This window comes from Anopheles cruzii, chromosome 3 (assembly GCF_943734635.1).
Source record: "Anopheles cruzii chromosome 3, idAnoCruzAS_RS32_06, whole genome shotgun sequence".
In the NCBI taxonomy this organism is placed as follows: Eukaryota; Metazoa; Arthropoda; class Insecta; order Diptera; family Culicidae; genus Anopheles; species Anopheles cruzii.
The window spans coordinates 83572868-83594114 of NC_069145.1; the positions used below are offsets into that span (position 1 = coordinate 83572868).

General features: G+C 51.9%; 4 protein-coding genes across 4 annotated transcripts; 2 read left to right on the forward strand and 2 right to left on the reverse strand.

The window, feature by feature from the left end:
* The first annotated feature begins 1363 nt into the window (after nt 1–1363).
* Nucleotides 1364–11183, forward strand: LOC128272605 (guanine nucleotide-binding protein subunit alpha homolog). Its single transcript, XM_053010441.1, has 6 exons — nt 1364–1552; nt 5997–6135; nt 6222–6430; nt 10195–10326; nt 10405–10544; nt 10606–11183. The coding sequence occupies exons 1-6, from the start codon at nt 1364–1366 to the stop codon at nt 10961–10963; spliced, it is 1167 nt and encodes a 388-aa protein (XP_052866401.1). The 3' UTR covers nt 10964–11183.
* A 2665-nt stretch (nt 11184–13848) lies between these two features.
* LOC128271161 (uncharacterized) lies at nt 13849–14532 on the reverse strand. The gene has a single exon (XM_053008601.1). It carries the CDS (start codon nt 14530–14532, stop codon nt 13849–13851), a length of 684 nt encoding a protein of 227 aa, XP_052864561.1.
* A 1500-nt stretch (nt 14533–16032) lies between these two features.
* On the forward strand, nt 16033–17249 carry LOC128269738 (cyclin-dependent kinase 1). Its single transcript, XM_053007139.1, has 2 exons — nt 16033–16223; nt 16333–17249. Exons 1-2 carry the CDS (start codon nt 16075–16077, stop codon nt 17075–17077), a joined length of 894 nt encoding a protein of 297 aa, XP_052863099.1. The 5' UTR covers nt 16033–16074; the 3' UTR covers nt 17078–17249.
* A 474-nt stretch (nt 17250–17723) lies between these two features.
* On the reverse strand, nt 17724–19184 carry LOC128271503 (stress-activated protein kinase jnk-1-like). Its single transcript, XM_053009064.1, has 3 exons — nt 19036–19184; nt 18824–18953; nt 17724–18743 (listed from the first exon to the last, which is right to left on the reverse strand). The coding sequence occupies exons 1-3, from the start codon at nt 19071–19073 to the stop codon at nt 17838–17840; spliced, it is 1074 nt and encodes a 357-aa protein (XP_052865024.1). The 5' UTR covers nt 19074–19184; the 3' UTR covers nt 17724–17837.
* Between the last annotated feature and the right edge of the window lie 2063 nt (nt 19185–21247).

Sequence of the window (21247 nt, forward strand, 5' to 3'; positions counted from 1 at the left end):
AAACGCAGGCGCGCGAAACAGGAAGTCAAGCAACAGGGGCGCAAAACACGAGCAGAACATGTTTTGGACATGTCTCGGGCTCGATTTTTGGGGTGATCGAGAAAATGAGTAGAATCGAAAGTTAGAGTCTACTTTCCGTGTATTATTTTATGGGCGACAACACCGATATAAATTCCCCACAGTGCGTTTGGAAAATCGCATGACGGATGAATTCGTGAGTTACTTTGCCCGCTACGATTAAAAAAAGCGACAAAGGAACAAATACCACACGGATTCTGCGGAAGCGCGAGCTTGTGGGCCCGAGGGGGTAGGAACGGGGAACAACTTGAGTGCCGGATGAATTCGTGAGTTACCTTCGGGATTTTCGTAGGTTGACTCGGCTTTTTTCGGGATTTTCGTAGGTTGACTCGGGTGTCAGGTTTGAAGGTGAACGTCAGGTTCGAAAACTCACAGTCAGGTTCAAAAATCGGTCGATTTATAAAAACAACATTCATAAAAGATGACGTTTCACAAAGAATAAGAAGAAGAAGATCGAAGTTCACTCGTTGGTGCGGTGTTGACGTATTTCGCTGCTACATTTTTCCCCAAAAAAACGGTGTTTTTTGGCCCCAGCCGCCACCAAAGTGTGCTAAACGTGTGTCCGAACCAGTCGGGGTTCGATTAAGCGTGATCCTGTGACCGTCCGGCGATGATTGGTGCGTGAAAAGAGTGAATTTCGTTCGCCATCGTGCCGTGTGATGATGATGATGCTAGTGGCCGCTAACAAGACGTGCGACGATCGTTCCGGGTTTCCGTCGTAACCGAAAGCGAGAAAGTGTGAGCCAGCCAGAAAGATAGTCAGTCAACGACGCGGCAAATTGTGCTGAAGCGGGACACCCGCAGAAGCAATCCTTCGGCGGCTTCGTGGAATCCGCTGGTCCTGGCGCAGTGTGCGGGAGTTGAAGCTTACAGAACCGCGTCCGGCCGCGCTGGTGGCCCCTTGCAGCGACGGTGTGTGTGTTTGTGCCTGTGTGCAAAAAAGGAAGTGTCCGCTGTTTGCTGGAAGCCACCAGCGTAAAGGGTGTGTAAGGTCGGGGAAAAAAGGGATCTAAGTGCGCTTTGATTGCTCTCGCGTTGACCAACCATTCCATTCCTGGCGGGCGGTGTTTTTTGTGCGAGAAAACGGCTGTTTTGTGTTGGGTGCGTTCCATACTTCTTTTGTGTGTTTGCGGTGAAAGCATTTAGCATCGACACACACACACACCACCACGGAGTGAGTGAATAGTGAGGTGTGGTGAGCAGTGGTGAGTGAACGTGATCTCCGCTTTATGCTGTCAGTGAGTTTGCCTGATGAGTGGTGTGCGTGGTGTGATGAGATTTAAAGATGGCGGCATCGAATAACAGGCGGAGAGAAAGCACCTTATCGAAATTATCATGCTCCCGATGCTGCGGCGGCGACCTGTTCGGCTATCTGCTGCGGCTCCGCGTCAGCCCCGAGGAGCTGGAGCAGCGCTACAAATCGCGCGAGATCGACAAATTTCTCGAGAAAGATAAACATGCATTTCGACGACAGGTAACGTACACACCGGTGGGGGGGCGATCTGGTGATCGATTAGCACTTACCTGAGATCATATTTCAGTCCAACCCGTTCTCAATCAGCTGACTGAAATAATCCACCAACGTTCGCGGGGCCTCCTGTAACATGCAGAGGCTGTGGCCACAAATCCGGGTTGACCGACGGTGACACAACATCACCGATGGCGGTGAGTCACGTCGCCTGACGTGCGCGCAATCCGTGGCGAATCCGGCTAGCTATTGGACACACGCGGATCTTGCGGTTTACTTATCAATTTCTTTGTGGCGACGAACGTAAACATTTGATCGTATCGTGCCTTGATCGTCGACTGCGCTGAATTATAAATTCGCATTTACGACCATCCGGTTGGCGGGTTTATCCGTAGACCGCCGCAGACCGAAAAAGTAATTAAACAAAGCGACCACTTCTTGGGCGATTTCTGTGGTACGGTACGGTTCTGCCGCGAAACCTGCCCCGAGCGCTTACTCGCTCGGCTCGATCGATCGGTGATGAAATGGCACACGCCTTCACCGTCAGGATCGGATTAGGTGTGCTACTCCCACCTCCGATAAGCTCCGGAGCGCGCCTTCCCGGAGATCGCGGCGACGGCGGGCTTCTCCTGTGGGCGTATGCAAAAATGCGCAACAACCTTCTCGGGGCCGTTGGTGTGCCGTCGGATGTGGAAGAATATTTCATAATGTCCCTCGCACCTAGGTGTGCCGAGCCGAGCCGCGCCGAGATCGATGGGCGACAATATGGCCGCCGTGCGGCGCCGTGTCCGCCTTTTGATAAATTTAGTTTCGTAAATTTCTACGGTAATGGTCTGGTAATAGATGACAAACATGCTTGTTCTCGGCCCCCGGAGCAACATCACGTACTGTGTGTGTGTGCGAGCGAGTGTTAAAGTGTCCTCTTGTTGGCCGACCATTTCTCGAAACCTCACTGTTAGTAAACAAACCCCCACGCCCATCGCCCATCGCCCGGGGCGAAGAACATCGTGGCGGTTGTGAAATCACATAAATTTCCCTCCGCACGCCCCTCCCGGGTCCGGTTCCGCGAATTCGTCGGACGTGTTGGGAAGACGACCGCCCGGTGCGCAAGAATGGACTGTTTTGTCGTCGGTTGCGGATTATGTGGCACTATTTTTAAATCCCATGATTAAGTGGGTTCAACTTCGCGGCGCTCTCGTCGGCCACCGAATCCCGAACGCCTAACCAATTGCAAACCACTGTCCGTCCGTAGCTCCTCTCCGAACATCCGGTCACCGATTGTTTATTGCACTGCGAAGGATGCTTATTTTTCCATGCGCACTTTTTGCACAGACCCCGTCTCAACGCCGTGGTTCCAGAAAGATCAGAAGATCGTCTCACGATCACTACTTTCCCGTGCTGCGTTCCATTTCGGTTGCGTGATCGAGTTTCATCCTCGAAACGACCTTGCCCCACCGCCGCCACCGGTCGGTGCCATCCAAACCCTCGATACGGATTCCCCCTTAGCAATCCGTTGTGACCAACTTTCGTTGGTGAATGTGTAACACGATTTGCTTGAAAAAGACCCACACATCACCCTTATCCGATCCGGAGGAAGGTTTCCTGTTTCCAGCCTTCTGTACTTTCACGCACCTTCTTTCACTCTCGAGGGGGCCGAATGCCAGATTTCCTAGCCGCTGATCCGAACTCTTCGTGCGTCAAGCCAAACGCCAAACACGTCAAATTGAACGAGTTCGCGTTCACTTTTTATAACTCCATGTGGCCACGGGGAGAAGTGACAACGCCGCGCCGCGCGGGAGAAAAGCAATGTTTTGAGAAAATGTTAAAATAATCAATACGCGGCAGTGGGCGGCAGAGCAGTCAGTGCGCTGGGTAAGTAGGTTTTGTTTGGATTCCATATCCTGCATCCGGCGGCAAGATGGTTTCCAATGCACGCAAAGTGTTGCTGGCTCCTTTTTTTGGTTCAACACACTGCCGTCGAGCGAGATCCGGAAGAGCGCGAACACACGCGAAGCGCGTTGTTTTTTTAATGTGGATGTTAAAATTATTCCTCGCCTTCAGCTCTCTCGCCAGCACCATATGCCGTCGTCGTCGGCAGAAGCAATAGGGGAGAGACATAAATTTCTAATACTTTTGCCCCGGGATCGACCGAACGGAGGGGTGTTTTTTGAACGCTCGCCATCCCCGACCGGAAGCCGCGACATTTAGCGATCGCGAGGTCAAGATGAGGCTGCGATGCGTGCTCACGTAGCCGGCTCAACACCGGGGCAGGAATGCGCGTGCGCACCATAAGCGCTTGATTAGTCGTTTCCTTATCAGCAACCGGGCTCTCAGCGATGACCTACGCCGCCGCGTTTCGGGCGCGTAGGACCCAAAATTGCCTTCATCTTTTTGCGGCCCCATCATTGCACGCCCTCGTCGCCAGCCAGCATTGCGGAAGCCACGCGGACTCGATCTGTCATCGATCTCTGACACGGCGGGGTTTGTTTATGCCGTGCCGTGAAAAAGTGCCAACGTTTGACATTGACCCACGGTCAACACGATGCTGAAGACGATCGAAACCAGGCAGAGTCTGTTCCATCGCTGACAGACTCTGCCGACTCCTGGCACTCTCCCGAAGATCGTACCAGTGCGGTGCGATCGGAAACTTGTAAACAATGTTAATTGAACAAATGAAAGCTCACGATGAAAACTCACTGGCAAGGTGCGATGCGACCGATGGGAGTCGACCAACAAGTGGACACGTCGTGGTTCGGAGAGAGGATGTCGGACGGACGCAGTCTTCTGTCAACGGCCAAGGTCTGGAGTAGCTGAAGACAGATTTTTCGCCACCAAACCGCCACCGCCACCGTCGGCCACCGATCGTCTATCGTCGTTGCCTGTGGCTCTCCCTTTTTTTCTCCGCGCGAATGTCGCACGTCCATCAAACCACTTTGCCAGTAACGTGTCGAGGAACGCTCGATCACTCTTCCTCTCCCTGGCCCTGATCGTGCTCTACTCGTCCAAGAAATTCAATTACCGATCGCCGCGCCGCGCCGCAACGTCTTGAACGCGCGCGCGTGATAAGGAAAGAGAAATTGCAATCTCCTCCTGTGTCGCGCCGTGGGGCTTCTTCTCGATCGATCGATCGATCGGGCGGAGAAAGTCGCGGGGCACTCGTCGCGGGGGAATTCATACAAGTCGGGAAGTTGAAGGTCGCCATTTGGAAGGCAGCGCATGATGGCGCGTGGTGAAGATTCTCGCGATCTTCGATTGGTTCATCCGCACGCGCGCTCCGCTGACCCAGAAAGCCCTTTGGCACCAATTGGCAGCAACAACCGCGCGCTACGGTGGCGAAGACATCATGTGATCATCGGCAAATGCGAAGCACAGATCATACCAGAGATTGGCCCCCGTGCCTGCCCCTTGTGTTCTTGTAGAACGCGTTGCCGGCGCGTTCGTTGCGTGATGCATTCCGGCGATCGATGCGCTTTTCCCGCAAATATTTACGTATTTTGTTGGTTCATCTCCAAGTCCGAGGCCGTGCGCTTTCGCTGCAAGATCTCCGCCATATCCGGGCACTTGAAAAAGGTGGTTTTCGACGACGGTGCATTTTGGAAGGATGCCACAGAAGATCAGAAAAACTAATCCCTCACCGGGGACGACGGCGCCTTGTGAAGTGCACCGCCATCGGCGTGCGCTTCGGAGGGAATCGGGAGAAAATGCAACCACCGTTCCCGTGTTGGCGCGCTGAGCCCCCGCAGGATGATCGATGAGGTGCTAATGGATCGCACGCGGGACCGGTCGCAGGATGGAATCCCCCGGAGACGGAGCCCCACGTGATGCCACCGAAAAGTGGGTTAACGAAGTGGTGGTGGTGGTGCTGATGATGCCCACGTCTCCCGCGAGGGCTCCCCGAGGAGGGCTCTGGTTAAAAGCATTCTTTTCGACATTTTTGTTTCTAGATTGCGGCTCACGCTCTGGGTGGTTGACGATCGGTGGTCAGCCTGGGCTGCCACTTTCACTGCTGCAACCCACAGCTACGCCGTCAACCACTGGGAGTGGGGTGCGAAAGCGTTAAAAGCTTCGATTTAGATTCCATTGCATCGCGGCCTGGCCTGTATCGAATGGTTGGTAATTGAAAATGCTGATTATCCTTTCACGTATCGAGCTGGCCGACCGACTGCGACTTGTTTTTGTGGCACGTGTCCCAGTTCCGCTATCAGTTTCTCGCCGCCGCCGATAAACGATTGGGGCATCATCGCACTTCTTCGTTTCTTCGTCAAAAGCTAAGCCAACCTCAAAAAGAAGGGGCTTTTAGAGGGGATTTTATTCGAAAGGGACTTTCCGCAACATTGTTCGGGTTTTGTTATGCATGTGCAGCGATCCCCCCTGATGACTAAATCCTTGACCCTTGAGACAGATTCATGAATAACACCTTCCCCCTATGCATGTTTTGTTCGACCGACAGGTGAAGCTGCTGTTGCTGGGCGCAGGCGAATCCGGTAAATCGACGTTTCTGAAGCAGATGCGGATCATCCACAGGATCAACTTCGAGCCCGATCTAATTAGGGAATACCAACATGTGATCTACCAAAACATAGTCAAAGGTAGGACGCGATGTGAAGATGCTAAAACCTTCGATCCAGACGCCTCTCTCTAATGCGCTTTCCGTACCCCATTCGATCCTTTTCAGGCATGCAAGTGTTGTGTGACGCTAGAGATAAGCTAGATATACCCTGGGAGCATCCGACGTCGCAGCTGGCCGCGAACGAAGCGATCATGTTTCACAGTGGCCCCAAACTGGACGTCGAGCAGTTCCACCAGTACGTTCCGCTCATCAACATCCTGTGGACGGATGGCGCCATCCGGAAGGCGTACGACCGGCGAAGGGAGTTCCAAATTGTAAGTGGCGCAAGCTCCGGAATTGTTCCGGGCAGGGAAGCTCCAGAGATGCACGTCACGTACCGAATGGCCGTCCGTAAGAATGATTCGATTAGCGAACAAATGGCACAGACGGGGAGACCCTTTCTCCCCCCCAGGTTTTTGCTGTACGACGGATGAAAGTGAGTGAGCAGTCGGACGCCTCGGACGATGACGCACGGGGAAAACACATTGTTTTAAGGCGCGCAACACTCGCGACGCAAGACAACGCGGAAGACATCGCCGCCGGGGCACGTAGTGTACCGCCTTTTAACCAGCGATCTTGATCTTGGACCGTTTGGCTGGCAGATAGGCTGTGTTGTGAAGTTTTGTTATAGTGGAGGGCGCGCGCGCGGCACCGACGAGATATCTCTATCGAGTGCGCCAAACATCTGCTGCAATGTGTGAGGTGCCTTGGTGCGGGTCTCTCCCTCTATTGGATCGGGCCGTCTTAGGTTTTGCTAACGAAGCCATCGCGCACAACAGTGTCGTGGTCGCGCGGTGAAGCCAAAGGTTAGGTGGTTGTAAAAATGACATTTTATTAGCAGCGTCAAACTTTATGGGCCCTTTGCTGCCCGACAGCGGCGCGTCTGGCCACACAGCTGTGTGAACCGTGCCACGGAACGCGACGGGACGCGGTACGGGTTGCCCTCTGGTAATTATGGCAAATGCGAAAAATGAGCTTGCCAGGCTTCGGACTTGCCATGAAGATAAATGAACGCACGCGGTTGGTTTCATTAGCATTCACTGTAGCAGTTTCATTGGCACCATTTGGTGCGACGAGGGTCCGGTTCGCTCCGCGTTTCGGACGCTTCCCACGGAAACCTGTCTCTGGCCGCCGCAGTGCCGTTGCCGCCTCTCGGAAAACATATTAATTTGCGTTAAATTTGCACACCGGTGGCCAAATGTTTAGCCAATTTCTTACACCGGTTCTCCAAACAAACCCGGCCCGGCCCGGCAGGCCACGGCCGGCAGCCTGCCCAGCTGATGGCCATCAGATCGCGATCGTGAATCTCGCGTGATCGCCGGTGGTCGGCTGCAAACCGGTCCGCTGTGTGTCGATCTGCTCCGAGACTTTCGCTGGCATTCCCCGGGCGCGATCGCCATATTTCACCCGATTATGCTCTTTCCGCAAACATTGCCGTCGTCGTCGTCGTCGGTGAATAGGCCTTGACCCAGAAAAGAGCGGAATGTGTGTGTTTGTTCGCAACGAGAAGCGGATGCAGCCAGTTTTTGTGTTTTTGGGGGGCCGCGATCATTTAACGCGCCTGCGCCGCGACGGTGATGGATCTCGATCGGGGTTGATTATTTGAAAGTGATGCTGAAAGTGTGCGAAAAACCTACTGCCTCTCTTGGTTGTGCGGCGCGCGATGCTGGGCCGCAGATCCGGCCCTTTCCGGGAAAATCATCGATCGTGTCTCTCGATCGTGTTCCTCTCCATCGTCAACAAACACACCGTTTGAGAAGTGTGTGCGAAGCATTTAAAAATAATATCCCACCCGCGAGGGGCGCCTTTCGCGAAACACCCGCGCACTGTTTACGAAGAAGTTGTTATCTTTTCGCTGCCTGGCGGCGCTGGCAAGGAAATGCAAGAAAAAACCCGTAGAATGAACATGAAACGGAAAACGAGACAGACACACGCAGCACTAACTTTCGGGGGGGGCAGAGCAGAGCCGGTTGGCGCTGAAGGATAAAGTAAATAAATAAGCGATTTCGCCCCTCGCCTCTCCGGGCGAGCTCCGGGAGTGCGCTCTAATTAAATTAAAATTGTGCGCAGCGTGTTCGGTGGTGGCGCAACAGCGCAACTCTCTCAATCTGGTTTGCTGCTTCACGATTGATCCGCCTTCGACGATCACCAGAGCATCGATGTGTTGTGCATTAAACAATTGCTGCGCAAGGTTGTGGTGAGCATGCGCCACGCACGTAACGGCGACTCGTAATTCCGGAAAAAGTGGCCCCCAATCATTTCTTGGAAAATTGTTTGAAAGGGTTCTCGCAACAGGGAGGTCTCACGAAGTGCTTCCGGCAGCGCATAATATTGAAGCGCTAATTGTCGAGGTGCATCTTAAAATCATAAACAAATCCTGCTGCTGTTGTGCGCTGCAATTCTAGCCCACGGGGAAGGGCCAATAAAATAAATAATGATTGCAAATGGGCTTGCGGGGCACAGCGGTTTCCACCACCAGGACGATGAGCATTTATTGCCGCAACCGACGCGGCGACAGCTGACGACGGCGAAGCTGCTCGCGCGTGAAAGGCGGCTTCCGTGTGCACGCGGCCAGGACGAGAGTGAGATGAATTGATCCATGATAGGGGACGACGCCGTTGTGTTGCTAGACTGAATTTATGAAACGGCACCAAATGGAAGCCTCTATTAACGGTCGGGCATTATCCGCAACCTACGGCCGGCCGAGCGGGTTTGGTGCATTTGTATTTCATTTCAATTTTAATTAAATTTATGACAACCGTCAATGGCCGCGCAACAGCGGGGCCACTCGCTCGCTCGCTATGCTGCTGCTGGCTGCCGCCAAGACGAAGCTCGTTTATTATAAGGCACACATGGTCCTCGGATTTTATGTAACCTGTCGATCGGCTTGCGGTTTGGTGTGTGCGCGCGAATGTGCGAAAAAGGAGCGAGCGCGCGAACGCTGCCTCCGCACCGCGAATGGCAATAAGCCACGACACCGGCCACCCCGCGTCAAGACACAACCGCCCGCCCGTTCATCTCTGGTGGCCGCGGGCGCAAATCGCGATTGGCGCAATCGAACGCGGCGAAACCATATCGGAGTTGCAGCTCCTGCCAGCAGCAGCAGCAGCGTCAACCTGTCGCGCGTGTGGGAGAACAAGACTTCTTGTTGTGCGAAGGGGCCCGCTGATTAATGCTGATGCTGTGCGTGGTGGCAATTACCTGCAGCGATACTTTGAAACCCCCGCGGAACGGGTGGCCCCCGGCAGTTGGTGGTGGGACACATTTTTCCTTCTCACCAAGAGAGGAGCTGACAGCGATGAGAGCTAAACGGTGTATAAATTTGCTATTTAGTGAAACAAGTTTCGCTTAGTCTCGTGTGGCCTGCGGTGGTGGGTTCGTTGGGTTCGCCCCCCCTTTGTGGGCCCTTTTTTCGGCCCACTTTACCAACGTGGCGGCGGCCCGTTGGTCAGCCATCAGCTGCTGGAACCTATAGCCTTTCAACAGGCCCTTCGTTCCCTTATCTTGCGGAAGTTATTTATTCCGATTTCAATTACACCCTTTCGCTAGGGATGCAAATTTTCCGTGGCACTGTTCCATCGGACTTGGCCGGACACGAAATGCCAACCCCATTGGCGGCCGGGGACACGGTATCGAAGGCGAGAGTGTTATTCGAATTATAATATTTGTGATGCCTTTCGTTTGATAAGCACCGGCCGGCCAGACTCTAACAAGCCTTCAAAGTAGTGCTGCCCACACGGCATCATCGACCGGTCAATGTAGGGCAATGTTCTCGTTGGACGGCCATTGGCAGATTGTTTGCATAAGATTAGCCAGAGAGCCAGAGAGTGGTCCACAATCGAACACACACACTCGTCAGTCGCACCCGTTAATTGGGCGCTTATTTTAATGCTCCGGCCTATTGAAGCGGACGGCCCTTTCCAGTAGATTAGAAGCGGGTGATAAAGGTTACATTTTAATATTCGCGCCCGATTCGCGGGTCCACAATTTCACTTTCCTCAATCAGCATTCTTTCTGTTCTCTTTCTCTCTCTCCACAGAGTGATTCTGTTAGTTATTTCCTAGATGAATTAGAGCGAGTGTCAAGGTTAGATTATGTACCCACCCATCGTGATATTTTGCACTGTCGCAAAGCAACTAAAGGTGTATTCGAGTTTACGATAAGGATACAGGTGAGTTTGGTTGTGGGGGTCACCCAAAATTCGTTGTGGATTCATTTTAATCCCTGGCGTTCCCGGTGTTTTTGGCAGAACATTCCATTTGTGTTCGTCGACGTCGGCGGCCAGCGAACGCAGCGCCAGAAGTGGACCAAATGTTTCGACTGCTCCGTCACGTCGATCCTGTTTCTTGTATCAACCTCCGAGTTTGATCAGGTGTTAGCGGAGGACCGGTAAGAAAGGCATTCCCCCGGACACAAGATCACGCGATCATCCTTCTCTTTTTCGCCACAGGAAAACCAACCGTCTGGAAGAGTCGCGGAACATCTTCGACACGATAGTGAACAATACCACCTTTCAGGGTATTTCGATCATCCTGTTTCTCAACAAGACGGACCTCCTGCAGCAGAAGGTGAAAAACCCCGAGACCGACATCCGCTGGTACTACCCGCAGTTCACCGGCAACCCGCACTCGATCCTGGACGTGCAGAACTTCATCCTGCAGATGTTTATGAACGTGCGGAAAAATACCAAAACGCCCATCTACCACCACTTCACGAACGCGGTCGACACGCAGAACATTCAGGTCGTGTTCAGCTCGGTGAAGGACACGATCCTGAACCGTAACCTGTCCGCGCTGATGCTACAGTAGAGAGGGTAGTGTGTCACCACGGTGCGCGCCTTAGTTTTTCTTCCCTAATTGTTTTCTTTCCATTGTCCGTGTTGCCCCGGAGAAGAAATTGGGTAGGATGCTGCACCCGGCTAGGGTGGCGGAGTCGAGGCGGAAATACTCGATCGTGGTGAGACGCACGCGTTGTTCGCGCGATTCTAATTGTTGTTTGCAATCGCCCAAAAGAATCGCTTTGATGGACATACACACGGCACACGGCAAGTTTGAGGTGAGCTTTCCTGACGCCACGTGCGGTTATTGTTTTCTGTTTTTCTGCGGCGACGGTGCGAGAACGGGAAGAGATAGAAATTGTGAGCGATGCCATATTGTTTACTTACTCCTCGAATAGACACAATTTACACTGCAAGGACCCCGACTGACCCTCCCACGACAGAGGTTGTTGCCATAGGACAGAAGAGGATCTTTGCGGACGTTCTTTTTCCCCACTAGAGGAATATGTGAATTATTCCACGATCGATTCATGTTTCGTCATTCGTTCGTTCGTTTCTTGTTAGCTTACTTTATGCGGTGAAGGAAAGGCACTATAGGTTGATTTTTCGTTTCTTGCGCTACCATTACTCGTCGTTATTTATTTAACTTCCCTCGCCGATCGCCGCGTCATCACGCTTGCAAGCCCATCCCGAGCGTCTGCCTCTGGCTTTGTGTATTATATTACATTGATTAGTTCTTATTCCGCAGAAGGAAGCTCGGTGACGAAAAAAGGTGACGAAATGAACTCTCTCTCTCTGTGTGAGCGGCCAGAAGGCGACGAACCAACGCCTCGAACGAACTAAATAAATACGTGTGAACCACGAGAATGTAGGGAAATGCATAAAACGAAACCACCCCCAAAGGCGCTCCACAACCACTTTTACACACAACAAAAACCAAATACTAATTTTAATCTTACAAAACGAAGAACACCACACACACACCACATCGCGTTGGAATGAAGCAATAGAGCGCGAGACGGTGGACTCGAAAGGCGCGCCGAGGGAAGAAGATGGTAACGCGCAAAGCATCACATTTGCATCTACATAATTCCTGTTTGTGTTTTTGTACAACCGACCCCGTTTACACTACTGATAGTCATTACTGCACACCACCCGTGTTTGCCATGTTGAACCTTCTTTTCGAATGCGCGAAGAGTGTGTGCCATAAGGAGGGTGCTCCGCGTCCGCGAGGCACCAACAGATTTCGGTTCTTTTCCGTTGTTTTTTCGCATACATTCCCGGATGCCGGCAACCGTTTTCCATCATCCGCCCACCGGAACCAGTAGCCCCCTGTGTCGGTCGGTGTCGGTGTTGTTGTTCTGTCTCCGGACCCTCGCCTGTGCAGCGATCTAACGCATCATTACGAAGAAAGACAAATCATTAGAATGTAGTTCAAAACGGAAGAGCAATTCCGAATCCGAATACGCCACAAGATCGCCGGTCAGTCCGTTGCAGTCCGTTGTAGATAGAAAATAACGTACGTAAAGGAGCGCACAGACCAGCAGGGCTCGCTGATGGCAGTTTTCTCACCTTTGTCGGAAGCATTTAATCGTAGAAACTCGTGACCGGCGATCATAAACAATAATTCATCGCACACACAGACACACTAAATGGAACAAGATCGAACGGAGGATTTAGAATAATAATCAACCAGAAGACCAACCGAAAGAGTACGCGCTACGTAGATTAGAGTGAATCCGCTTGTCACCGCTGCTACCGTCTTGGAATCGAATCGCGGCGTGTCCCGTCCCCCGAAAACTAATAGCGCGATCGGAATTAACAATAAGAGCCCCAACGAATGCCCACAGGAACTGAGCAGCGAGAAAGTGGAGCGTCGCACTGATGGAAAGCAAAAGACTAACCCGCGAGCGGAGCGGAGCAAACAGAACCGAAAACACCATTTTAGGCAAACTTTTGCACGGCGCGAAACACAAGCGGACACCCTTCTTTTGTGGGGAAAACAGTTTTCCGTTCCGCACTTTATTGCGCTTTTTGATACGGTTCGCTTTTGCGAACAGTTTTTTGCGGGAGAAGCGTAGGAAGGAACAGCTAGAACATCATGCACCACATGTCCCAAGACTGCAGCCATTCCCCACCATCAAACGCGACCACAATCCGCGCGATCGCACATCTTAGTAACCCCGGCGAGCGTCTTCAGAGACCAACCGCGGTTTCTGGAGGAGACATTGAGGGGCCAGATTTTCTTTCAGGGCGAGTCGTTCGTGTGCTCTTCTATTTTCGTTACGAAGCATCGTTATCATCATTTCACGTGTCCCCGATCCCCAACTCTTCAAGCGTATGTATGTATTTGTATGTATCTGTACACATAAAAAAGAAGATATAAGTTGTTGTTCGATGTTACTTTATGGAGATTTTATTTGTATATTGGAAACCGTGTAGGTCGTGTAATGGATACGAGAGCGCGCGTAAAGCTAAGGACTAGAGAGAGAGATGATAAGGATACGCGCAAGGAAAACACAAAACGCTAATTACAAGACAAACGAGACACAAGTTATACGGTAGCATACATTTTTCGGGACCCCCGTCTAGCGCATCTCGAATAATAACGAGCATCAAAGCATCAAAGAAGGCTAAAGTAGGCACACTGGCGGGCCGTTAACTTTCATTTCGTCCGTTAGCTAGCTTCGATCAATTCGCGAACCTAAATCCCAAAGCAATCCGGCGTTCTCGTGCGTTTGCTTATCTGTCTCTGTCCAAGGAGGAGGCTGATCCGACAATTCGATAATGTGTACATAATTTTTACGATTCTCTAGACCACCACTGTACGAACGCATCATTCGCGCTCGACGCGCCCTGCGAGTGGCAAACGAAAGGAAAAATAAAAGAATAATGTCGAAACTCCGTTGGTTTCTCTCATCGTGCCGTGGGCTCGCAGATTCGCAGCACGAAAAGGTGTTCACCACGGATACGACGTTCCTTGACGATGTTCCCCCGGAAGCCGAGCCGCTCCACGCATCGCAGAACCTCTTGCGGTTTGTTCTCTTTCACCAGCAGCAGATAGAGCACGCCACCGGGAGCAAGGACACGCTTTAGATCGGCAACGACACGATCGGTAACGGCCCGTCCATCGATACCGCCTGCCCACGAGTGGGTTAGTTGTTCCGATCGCCGGAACTCGTCAATGTGCTCTTCAAGTGAGTCGCTACTGGCCGGTGGTTGCGTTGGCACGTACGGCGGATTGAAGACGAGCAGGTCGACGCTGTGAGACCGAAGACTACCGAGTAGATCGCTGTTGACCGCATCGACGGCCGCTCCGTTCAGTGCACTCGTCCGGTGCGTCATCCGACACGCCGCCGGGTTGATATCGAACCCAAGACAGTGCGGCGGCACTTCCTTCGATGCCAGGGAGAGGGATTGGCGGAGTGCCGTGATGATAACTCCACTGCCCGGGCCAATCTCAACGCACAGCAGCGGTTGCCGGCGAACGATGTCCGGCAGTTCGTCTTCCAGTGCGTCGAGCAGCAAAAATGTGTCCTCGGCCGGTTCGTACACCACATCGTAGTCGGTTGGTTCGAATTTGTAGATCGGAGTTTGCATCGATTTGCGCCGGTTGCTCCGTTTTCAGTGTTTGTTGACATCTATTTGACAGCTGGTCCGTTTTGTTTACGTGCCCGTTTGTTCGTGTCGTTGATTCCACGATGTGTTTGGAGATGTTTTTCCATTGGTGAACTTTGATGAAAATTTTTTAAATCGCAAATGTACAAGAATATCAATAAATATGTTTTGATAATAAAATTTTACTGGAAATTTTTCATTCCGTACCGAAATATATTTGCTTCGTTCAGTACACCAAATAGGTAAGGGGTCAAAGAGAAAACTGTGTGCGTCGAACAGAGAAGCGGAATAAAAATCCCCAACCAAAATTTTGCTTCAAATCTTCAAAGTAACAGGAGCGAAGAACTGGAAAGAAGGTAGCTGAATTGTTGGAAAATTGCACCTCTCGCTCCCGGCGAAAATCCCGCCGAAATATTTCAGAACAGCTTTCAAAAGCTTTGTACTTTTGAAAGCTTTGAAGCGTTGAGAAGCTTTTAAGCGTTGTGAAGCATTTAAGCGCTGAATTGAACCACCTTCTGATGCGTTCTTCGCTCCTGTTACTTTTGGTGCCGTTTTGGACTAAACATTTTCTTCGCTGATCGACAAGCTGATCGATTAAGTGCCAAATTTTGTTATGTTACGTTATTGTTACGGACCGTGTGGCCCCCGGAGAGTGTGTGGAATACCAAGAACTATCAAGAGCGAATTAGCGAAATCGTGGTAGTTTGTCGGATGTCCGGATGTAAAATCAATCGATGAGCTCGTAGGTATTATTTTATCTGATTGATTGTAGAATTTCTTATCAGGTTTTTTGCATAATTTATTCCTCGCACCCATCAGTTGTTTGAATTCGTTTATTTTTCGTGCGCAGCTTTACAATATTTCTCTACATCTGACGTTGATGTTGTTAGAAATCGAGCCATTTCACCCCAGCTTGTAACAACCTTGGCATCTGCCAAACCGAGTGATATGAATAAAGACACACCAACTAGTTTGAATCGGTCGGCTAACACCACCATTATTTCTATACACAAAATATAGTTAACTGGATAAAAACCGTCTATTTTCTAAATTATTTCTCTTCGGCGCCACACAAATTCGTTGAGACGAGACGAAAAACATCGCCGAACGTAAAACATCGCGCGGCGCTGTCAAACGACGTGCACGCCAAAACCGGTCTAATGTCAAACGCCAAAGCGATCGAAGCACGCGACGTTTAAAATCCCTCTCTTTTCAAACATAACGCTCGATTGTTGTTTACAACAGCGCGGTCGCGCCCTTTACACTGTGTACCTGCGGAACCGAAACCGAACGTTGGCCACCCGCCACAGCCAAACGGCGCGCTGATGTTGAACGAAAACGCACCGTGCGCTCGAAACGACTAACACACGCCGGAAAAGGAACGCGGTAGGCGTTGTTTGACGAGTTGCCCGAGAGACGAACGCCGCACCCAATACGACAACGCGCCCGATAGCAGCTGCCGCGCACCGCCACCGAGAGTAACGTTAGCTTAACGGAAGCAGGTCCGCGAATCCGGCCGGGGGTATGGAAAACTATCAGAAAATCGAAAAGATTGGCGAGGGCACGTACGGGGTCGTGTACAAGGCGCGCAACAAGATTACCGGCGAGATAGTGGCGTTGAAGAAGATTCGCCTCGAAACGGAAGACGAGGGCATCCCGTCGACCGCGGTCCGGTAAGTAGCAGGCCGGGGACGGTGCCCACTGACCGCTACCCCGTGTTTGTGTGTGTGTCTGTCGGTGAACTTAAATGTCTCGCCATGGTGGGGTTCTCTTTCGTCGCAGGGAAATCTCGCTGCTAAAGGAGCTGTCCCACCCGAACGTGGTGACCCTGAAGGACGTGCTGATGGAGGAGAACCGGCTGTACCTGGTGTTTGAGTTCCTGTCGATGGACCTGAAGAAGTACATGGACAGCATGCCGGCGGAGAAGCTGATGGATCCGGAGCTGGTCAAGAGCTACATGTACCAGATCACGGCCGCGATGCTGTTCTGCCACAAGCGGCGCGTGCTGCACCGCGACCTGAAGCCCCAGAATCTGCTCATCAACAAGGAGGGCGTCATCAAGGTGGCCGACTTCGGGCTGGGCCGCTCGTACGGCATCCCGGTGCGCCACTACACGCACGAGATCGTGACGCTGTGGTACCGGGCGCCGGAGGTGCTGCTCGGGTCGCAGCGCTACGCGTGCGCCGTCGACATCTGGTCGATCGGGTGCATCTTCGCGGAGATGGCCACCCGGAAGCCGCTGTTCCAGGGCGACTCGGAGATCGATCAGCTGTTCCGGATGTTCCGCATTTTGCGCACCCCGACGGAGGACATCTGGCCCGGGGTGACCTCGCTGCCGGACTACAAGCCGACGTTCCCGTGCTGGACGCAGAACAACCTGGCCAACCAGGTGTCCAACCTCGACTCGGCCGGCATCGATCTGCTCCAGAAGTGCCTCGTGTACGATCCGACGCTACGCATCTCGGCCAAGAAGATCCTCGAGCACAAATACTTCGATGGGTTCGAGCGAATCATTCCGACCGAGTAATGGTGGTGGCCACTGTGCTGCGCCGCCCCCCGGCATAGCTCTACCTCTAGCATATTTATGTAATTTCTCCCTTCTCTATAATCTCTATAAAACCCGAGGGCTATCGAAGGTCCCAATATCTCAATGTAAAAATTTACCCAAAACAAAAGGTTTCGGTGTCTCGTTTGGCGACAAACCCCCTGGCCGCCTCGCCGCCATTTGCTCTTTTTTCTGCCGGCCGTGTCCGTCGCGGGTGTTTGGGTCGGGAACTCTCTTCTTTCTGCTGCTGCTGCTTGAGTGTGTAAATATTCGTTTCCGCGCAAAAGGGCAGAGAATCTCTACTCGAGACGCGGGCGCGGCCCAATTTCCAGCGCACGCACGGCTCTCGGCATTTATCATACACACACACCCGGGTGGCTCCAGGCTCAGTATATACAAATGTAAGGATATAGCTAAGTTCGAAACGAAAAAGAAAACACGAAATACGCTCGAGCAGCGGACACCAGCGCTTCGACTGTGGAACACGTTTTTAATAAAAACCTAATTTGCCTAGTAAAAAGATGGATGAACTCTCGCTCTCTTCCGGCGCCACGTCCACTGTTCATCCCGCGGAGCGAGAGAGGCGCGCTCATGAAATGCTCCGGATCTGCTATCGCCTAAAGCCTACGCTAACTTAGAATCTCTTTACAAATAACAGCCTCAGAAGGAAAGCGGTACACGGTGTGTGTGCGGTTCCCGTGCCTACCCCAGAATGGCACATGGCGAATGGCGCGGGCCAGCGTCAGCGTGTTTCGGAGGAACCGGCAGCTCCCGGATCGTCCAGCGTCATGCTTCTTTGGATGTCCGCGATCTCGCGAAACAGTAACTCTTTCCACTGCCGCACCGTCAGGTGCTGCGCGTCGATGGAATGATCGTACGGGATGACCGGGTGGGGCCGGTGAAAATCGGGCTCGTAGTGCCATACGTTGATGTACGGATGCTGGAGCGCATCGTCGACGGACAGCCGTTGCTGCGGATCGAAGGCCAACATTTGGCGGAGGAAATCGCGCGCCATCGCGTTCGTCAGCTGCGGATGGCTGCTGGGCGCCGTGCCATCGAACACACTGTCCGGGAAGATGTCCTCGAATGGGAGTGCCGGCACCGGCGGCTGGTTGCGGATGTACCGCTGCGTGCCGGGTGTGGTGCGCTCGATGAACTCGGGCCGCGGCGTCCCGAGCTTCTGCACGATGCACATCCACTGGTCGATGTGATCGGTGCCGGGAAACAGCACCTGGCCGGTAATCAGTTCGGCGGCGATGCACCCGATCGACCAGATGTCCACCCGGGTGTCGTACTCCATCTGCAGGATAATCTCCGGCGCCCGGTAGTGGCGCGTCACCACGTACTGGGTCATCGTGAAGGTCGACTCGACGCTCCGTGCCAACCCAAAGTCCAGTATCTTCAGGTCGCAGTTGCACGACACGACCATGTTCGACGGCTTCAGATCCCGGTGGATGATGCCGACCGCGTGCAGGTACCGGATGCCGCACAGCATCTGGTACACGAGGAACGAGATCCGCTCGTGATCAAGCTGCTGCTTACCGATCACGCTCCGCAAACTGTCGTCCATCAGCTCGCTGAAGATGTACACGTCACGGAACGTGTCCAGCGTCTTCTGCGGTGTATAAGCGTACAGCAGCTTAATGATCTGGCGGAGGCGAAACGGCGGGGAATGGATTGAAGGCGTCCTGTTAGCTCCGCTCCCGTACCCCCGTGCCCCGGACTTACGTTGGGGTGATTGATCAGGCGCATCAGCTTCAGCTCGCGGTACGCCCGCTTGGCGACCGTTTCGTTCTGGAATGGTTGCGAAAGTTTCTTCACCGCCAACCGGCGGCCCGTTTTCATGTCGGTCACACTGCTGCGGGAAGAGGAGAAAAACCGGAGGGGAACCGGTGGTTAGTTTCTGCCTTCGGGATCGCAGAAAGATCGCAGTTGCTTACCATACTGCACCCTGCACACCGATGCCGATCGGTCGCATGTGCGAAGGCGGAAACCGGTCACGAGGTAGGTCGAAGTAGCAGACAGTCTGCGGGATCGCGGCGGAGGGCCTGGCTGAGCGATCGTCGGCAGCGGGAGGAGTCGAGTCGGTTCGGTTTCCATTGGCGTCCAGCGCGGGCGGCGCTTGGTTCTGGGGCTGGTCTGGAGGCGAATCCATTTTCCTGCAAGCAAACAACATGAGGGGGGCCAGTGATTCGTGAGTGATCGTGATCGGTTCTTGGGGGGGTCCACAACCTAAAGCGTGATAATTAAACCGCAGACGCGCACGTGGCACAGTGGCACGAAAAACAAAAGGGACGCTTGGCCCTGGCGCGATGCCCTCGGGCTGAATACTTTTCGGGGATTTCGGGTATTGGGTCGCGCCTTCTTTACCGGTCAATTAGGAAGATTTGAGCTCCATTTACCCTCACAATTAGCACTCCACTTTGGTCGGGAAGCCTCCCCCGAGCGCGGGGACAGGTTTTCTTCAAAGAAAAGATCACTTTGTACGTACGCACCCCGTACGTTTTTACGTTTTCCGTTAAAAGCTAGGCTACAAATTTGTGTTTTGCAAGCAAGTGGTAAAATAAATGAGCGACCACATTTAAAATGCAAATACGGTGCTACAACATCTCGGCGGGGCAAAGCAAAGTAACTTCGAACGCGCGAAGGTTTCGGCGAGCATAACCCGGTGCCGCCGACACACACGTGTTGGCCCGATAGCCCGTGAATCAGCACGCAAGTAGTAGGTTCGCGCAGGGGTTTCGCAGAGTTCGCAGGAAAGTGTCGAGGGAGCACGTCGGGAGACAGTTAGATTTTCTGTGTAGCACCAGGCCGCGGTTAGTTGAAAGAATAATTGTTTCGATTTGTGATTTTAACCAGTTTAGCCCAGTTTTTAACTTCATTGCACCGATTAATCTGCTTCATTTTGGGTTCAAAACTATAAGTTGAAGCTTAATACGGATCTGCCCGTGTTAATAATAATAAATAAATTAAAAGGGCCTTTTTCATTCGGAAAACCATCCAAAAATGGTTGCACGTGAGCCACTTTTTCCAACGAAATCAAAATTCAGAATCTGACGGTTAGCAGCACTAATTATCAGCCGAGATCAGCAATTAATCGTACAGAGTACGTTCGATAATTATCGAGATTTTAAGACATATAAAATGCTGCGGCATCCATCGATTCAAGCAAATCGGATGACACATTGCAAAGTTATGCGCGTTTATGTGGCAGTAGGAATGTTTTCATAAAAGGATCCTTTCATGGCCAATTTGAGCCTAGGGAATAGGAAATAACACATGGGCTGAAAAGTCCTGGACCTAACCCATAAATAGCTGTAAAATTTCATGATAGTCTACCCTTAAGAGGTACTTAAGAGGGGAAAAATACCGTTCAAGCGAAGCAATGGCTTGGAAAGGGTTATAAGGACTCCGCTCCATCAGAAACAACAAAGCAAACAGTGGTTTGCTAACTTCAAACGCGATCCCAGAGACAGTGGACGTCCAAATGAGGCGTCAAAATTGCGAAGATGCCAAAAAACGCGTTCTCTTTATATTGCATGAGCATTTGACTATATGAGAAAGCTCCGTTGAAAGTGGGTGCCGCGTTTGCTCATTGTTGACCAAAAGCACCAAAAGTGTTGATGATTCAGAGCAGTGCTTGGCCATGTTTAAAATTATCAAACCGTAATTTCTGCGTTGTGACAATGGATGAAACATAGATCCATCACTTCACACCGGGGAATCAAAACGATCGATTTTGAGAAGGGGATGTGCGTGGTGTAATATTCTTCAACTATCGTGAGAAGGGAAATACCATCAACATTGAATATTATATAGCGTTATCTGAGCGTTTGAAGGCCGAAAATACTAAAATACGACCGCAAATGGTAAAGAAACAAATTTTGTTTCTCAAGACAACGCACTAACTAATAGTTGAGTAGCTCAAGACTAATAGGCTGCATTATATACAGGGTGTTCCATCACGACCCATACTATTTAAATCTTAAATATCTCCGCTATTTGCAACTCGATGTTGACAAATAAACAAGATTTATTTAGAGTATAGAATGCCGTTTGTTAACAAATTAACTCAGAATACAATACCTGAATTTGACTGGCAGAATTGAATTTGGCGGAGTTATTTAAAATTTCAATAGTATGGGTCGTGAT

Bases quoted from the DNA above. Each gene is read 5' to 3' on its own strand.
- LOC128271503 (XM_053009064.1), bottom strand. From the start codon at position 19,073: ATGCGACCGATCGGCATCGGTGTGCAGGGTGCAGTATG. The intron at 18,954-19,035 runs GTAAGCAACTGC...CTCTTCCCGCAG, and splicing joins GGTGTGCAGGGTGCAGTATG to CAGTGTGACCGACATGAAAA. The intron at 18,744-18,823 runs GTAAGTCCGGGG...CGCCTCCGCCAG, and splicing joins GCCTGATCAATCACCCCAAC to ATCATTAAGCTGCTGTACGC.
- LOC128271161 (XM_053008601.1), bottom strand. From the start codon at position 14,532: ATGCAAACTCCGATCTACAAATTCGAACCAACCGACTACGATGTGGTG.
- LOC128272605 (XM_053010441.1), top strand. From the start codon at position 1,364: ATGGCGGCATCGAATAACAGGCGGAGAGAAAGCACCTTATCGAAATTA. The intron at 10,327-10,404 runs GTGAGTTTGGTT...TGTTTTTGGCAG, and splicing joins AGTTTACGATAAGGATACAG to AACATTCCATTTGTGTTCGT. The intron at 10,545-10,605 runs GTAAGAAAGGCA...TTTTCGCCACAG, and splicing joins CAGGTGTTAGCGGAGGACCG to GAAAACCAACCGTCTGGAAG.
- LOC128269738 (XM_053007139.1), top strand. From the start codon at position 16,075: ATGGAAAACTATCAGAAAATCGAAAAGATTGGCGAGGGCACGTACGGG. The intron at 16,224-16,332 runs GTAAGTAGCAGG...CTTTCGTCGCAG, and splicing joins ATCCCGTCGACCGCGGTCCG to GGAAATCTCGCTGCTAAAGG.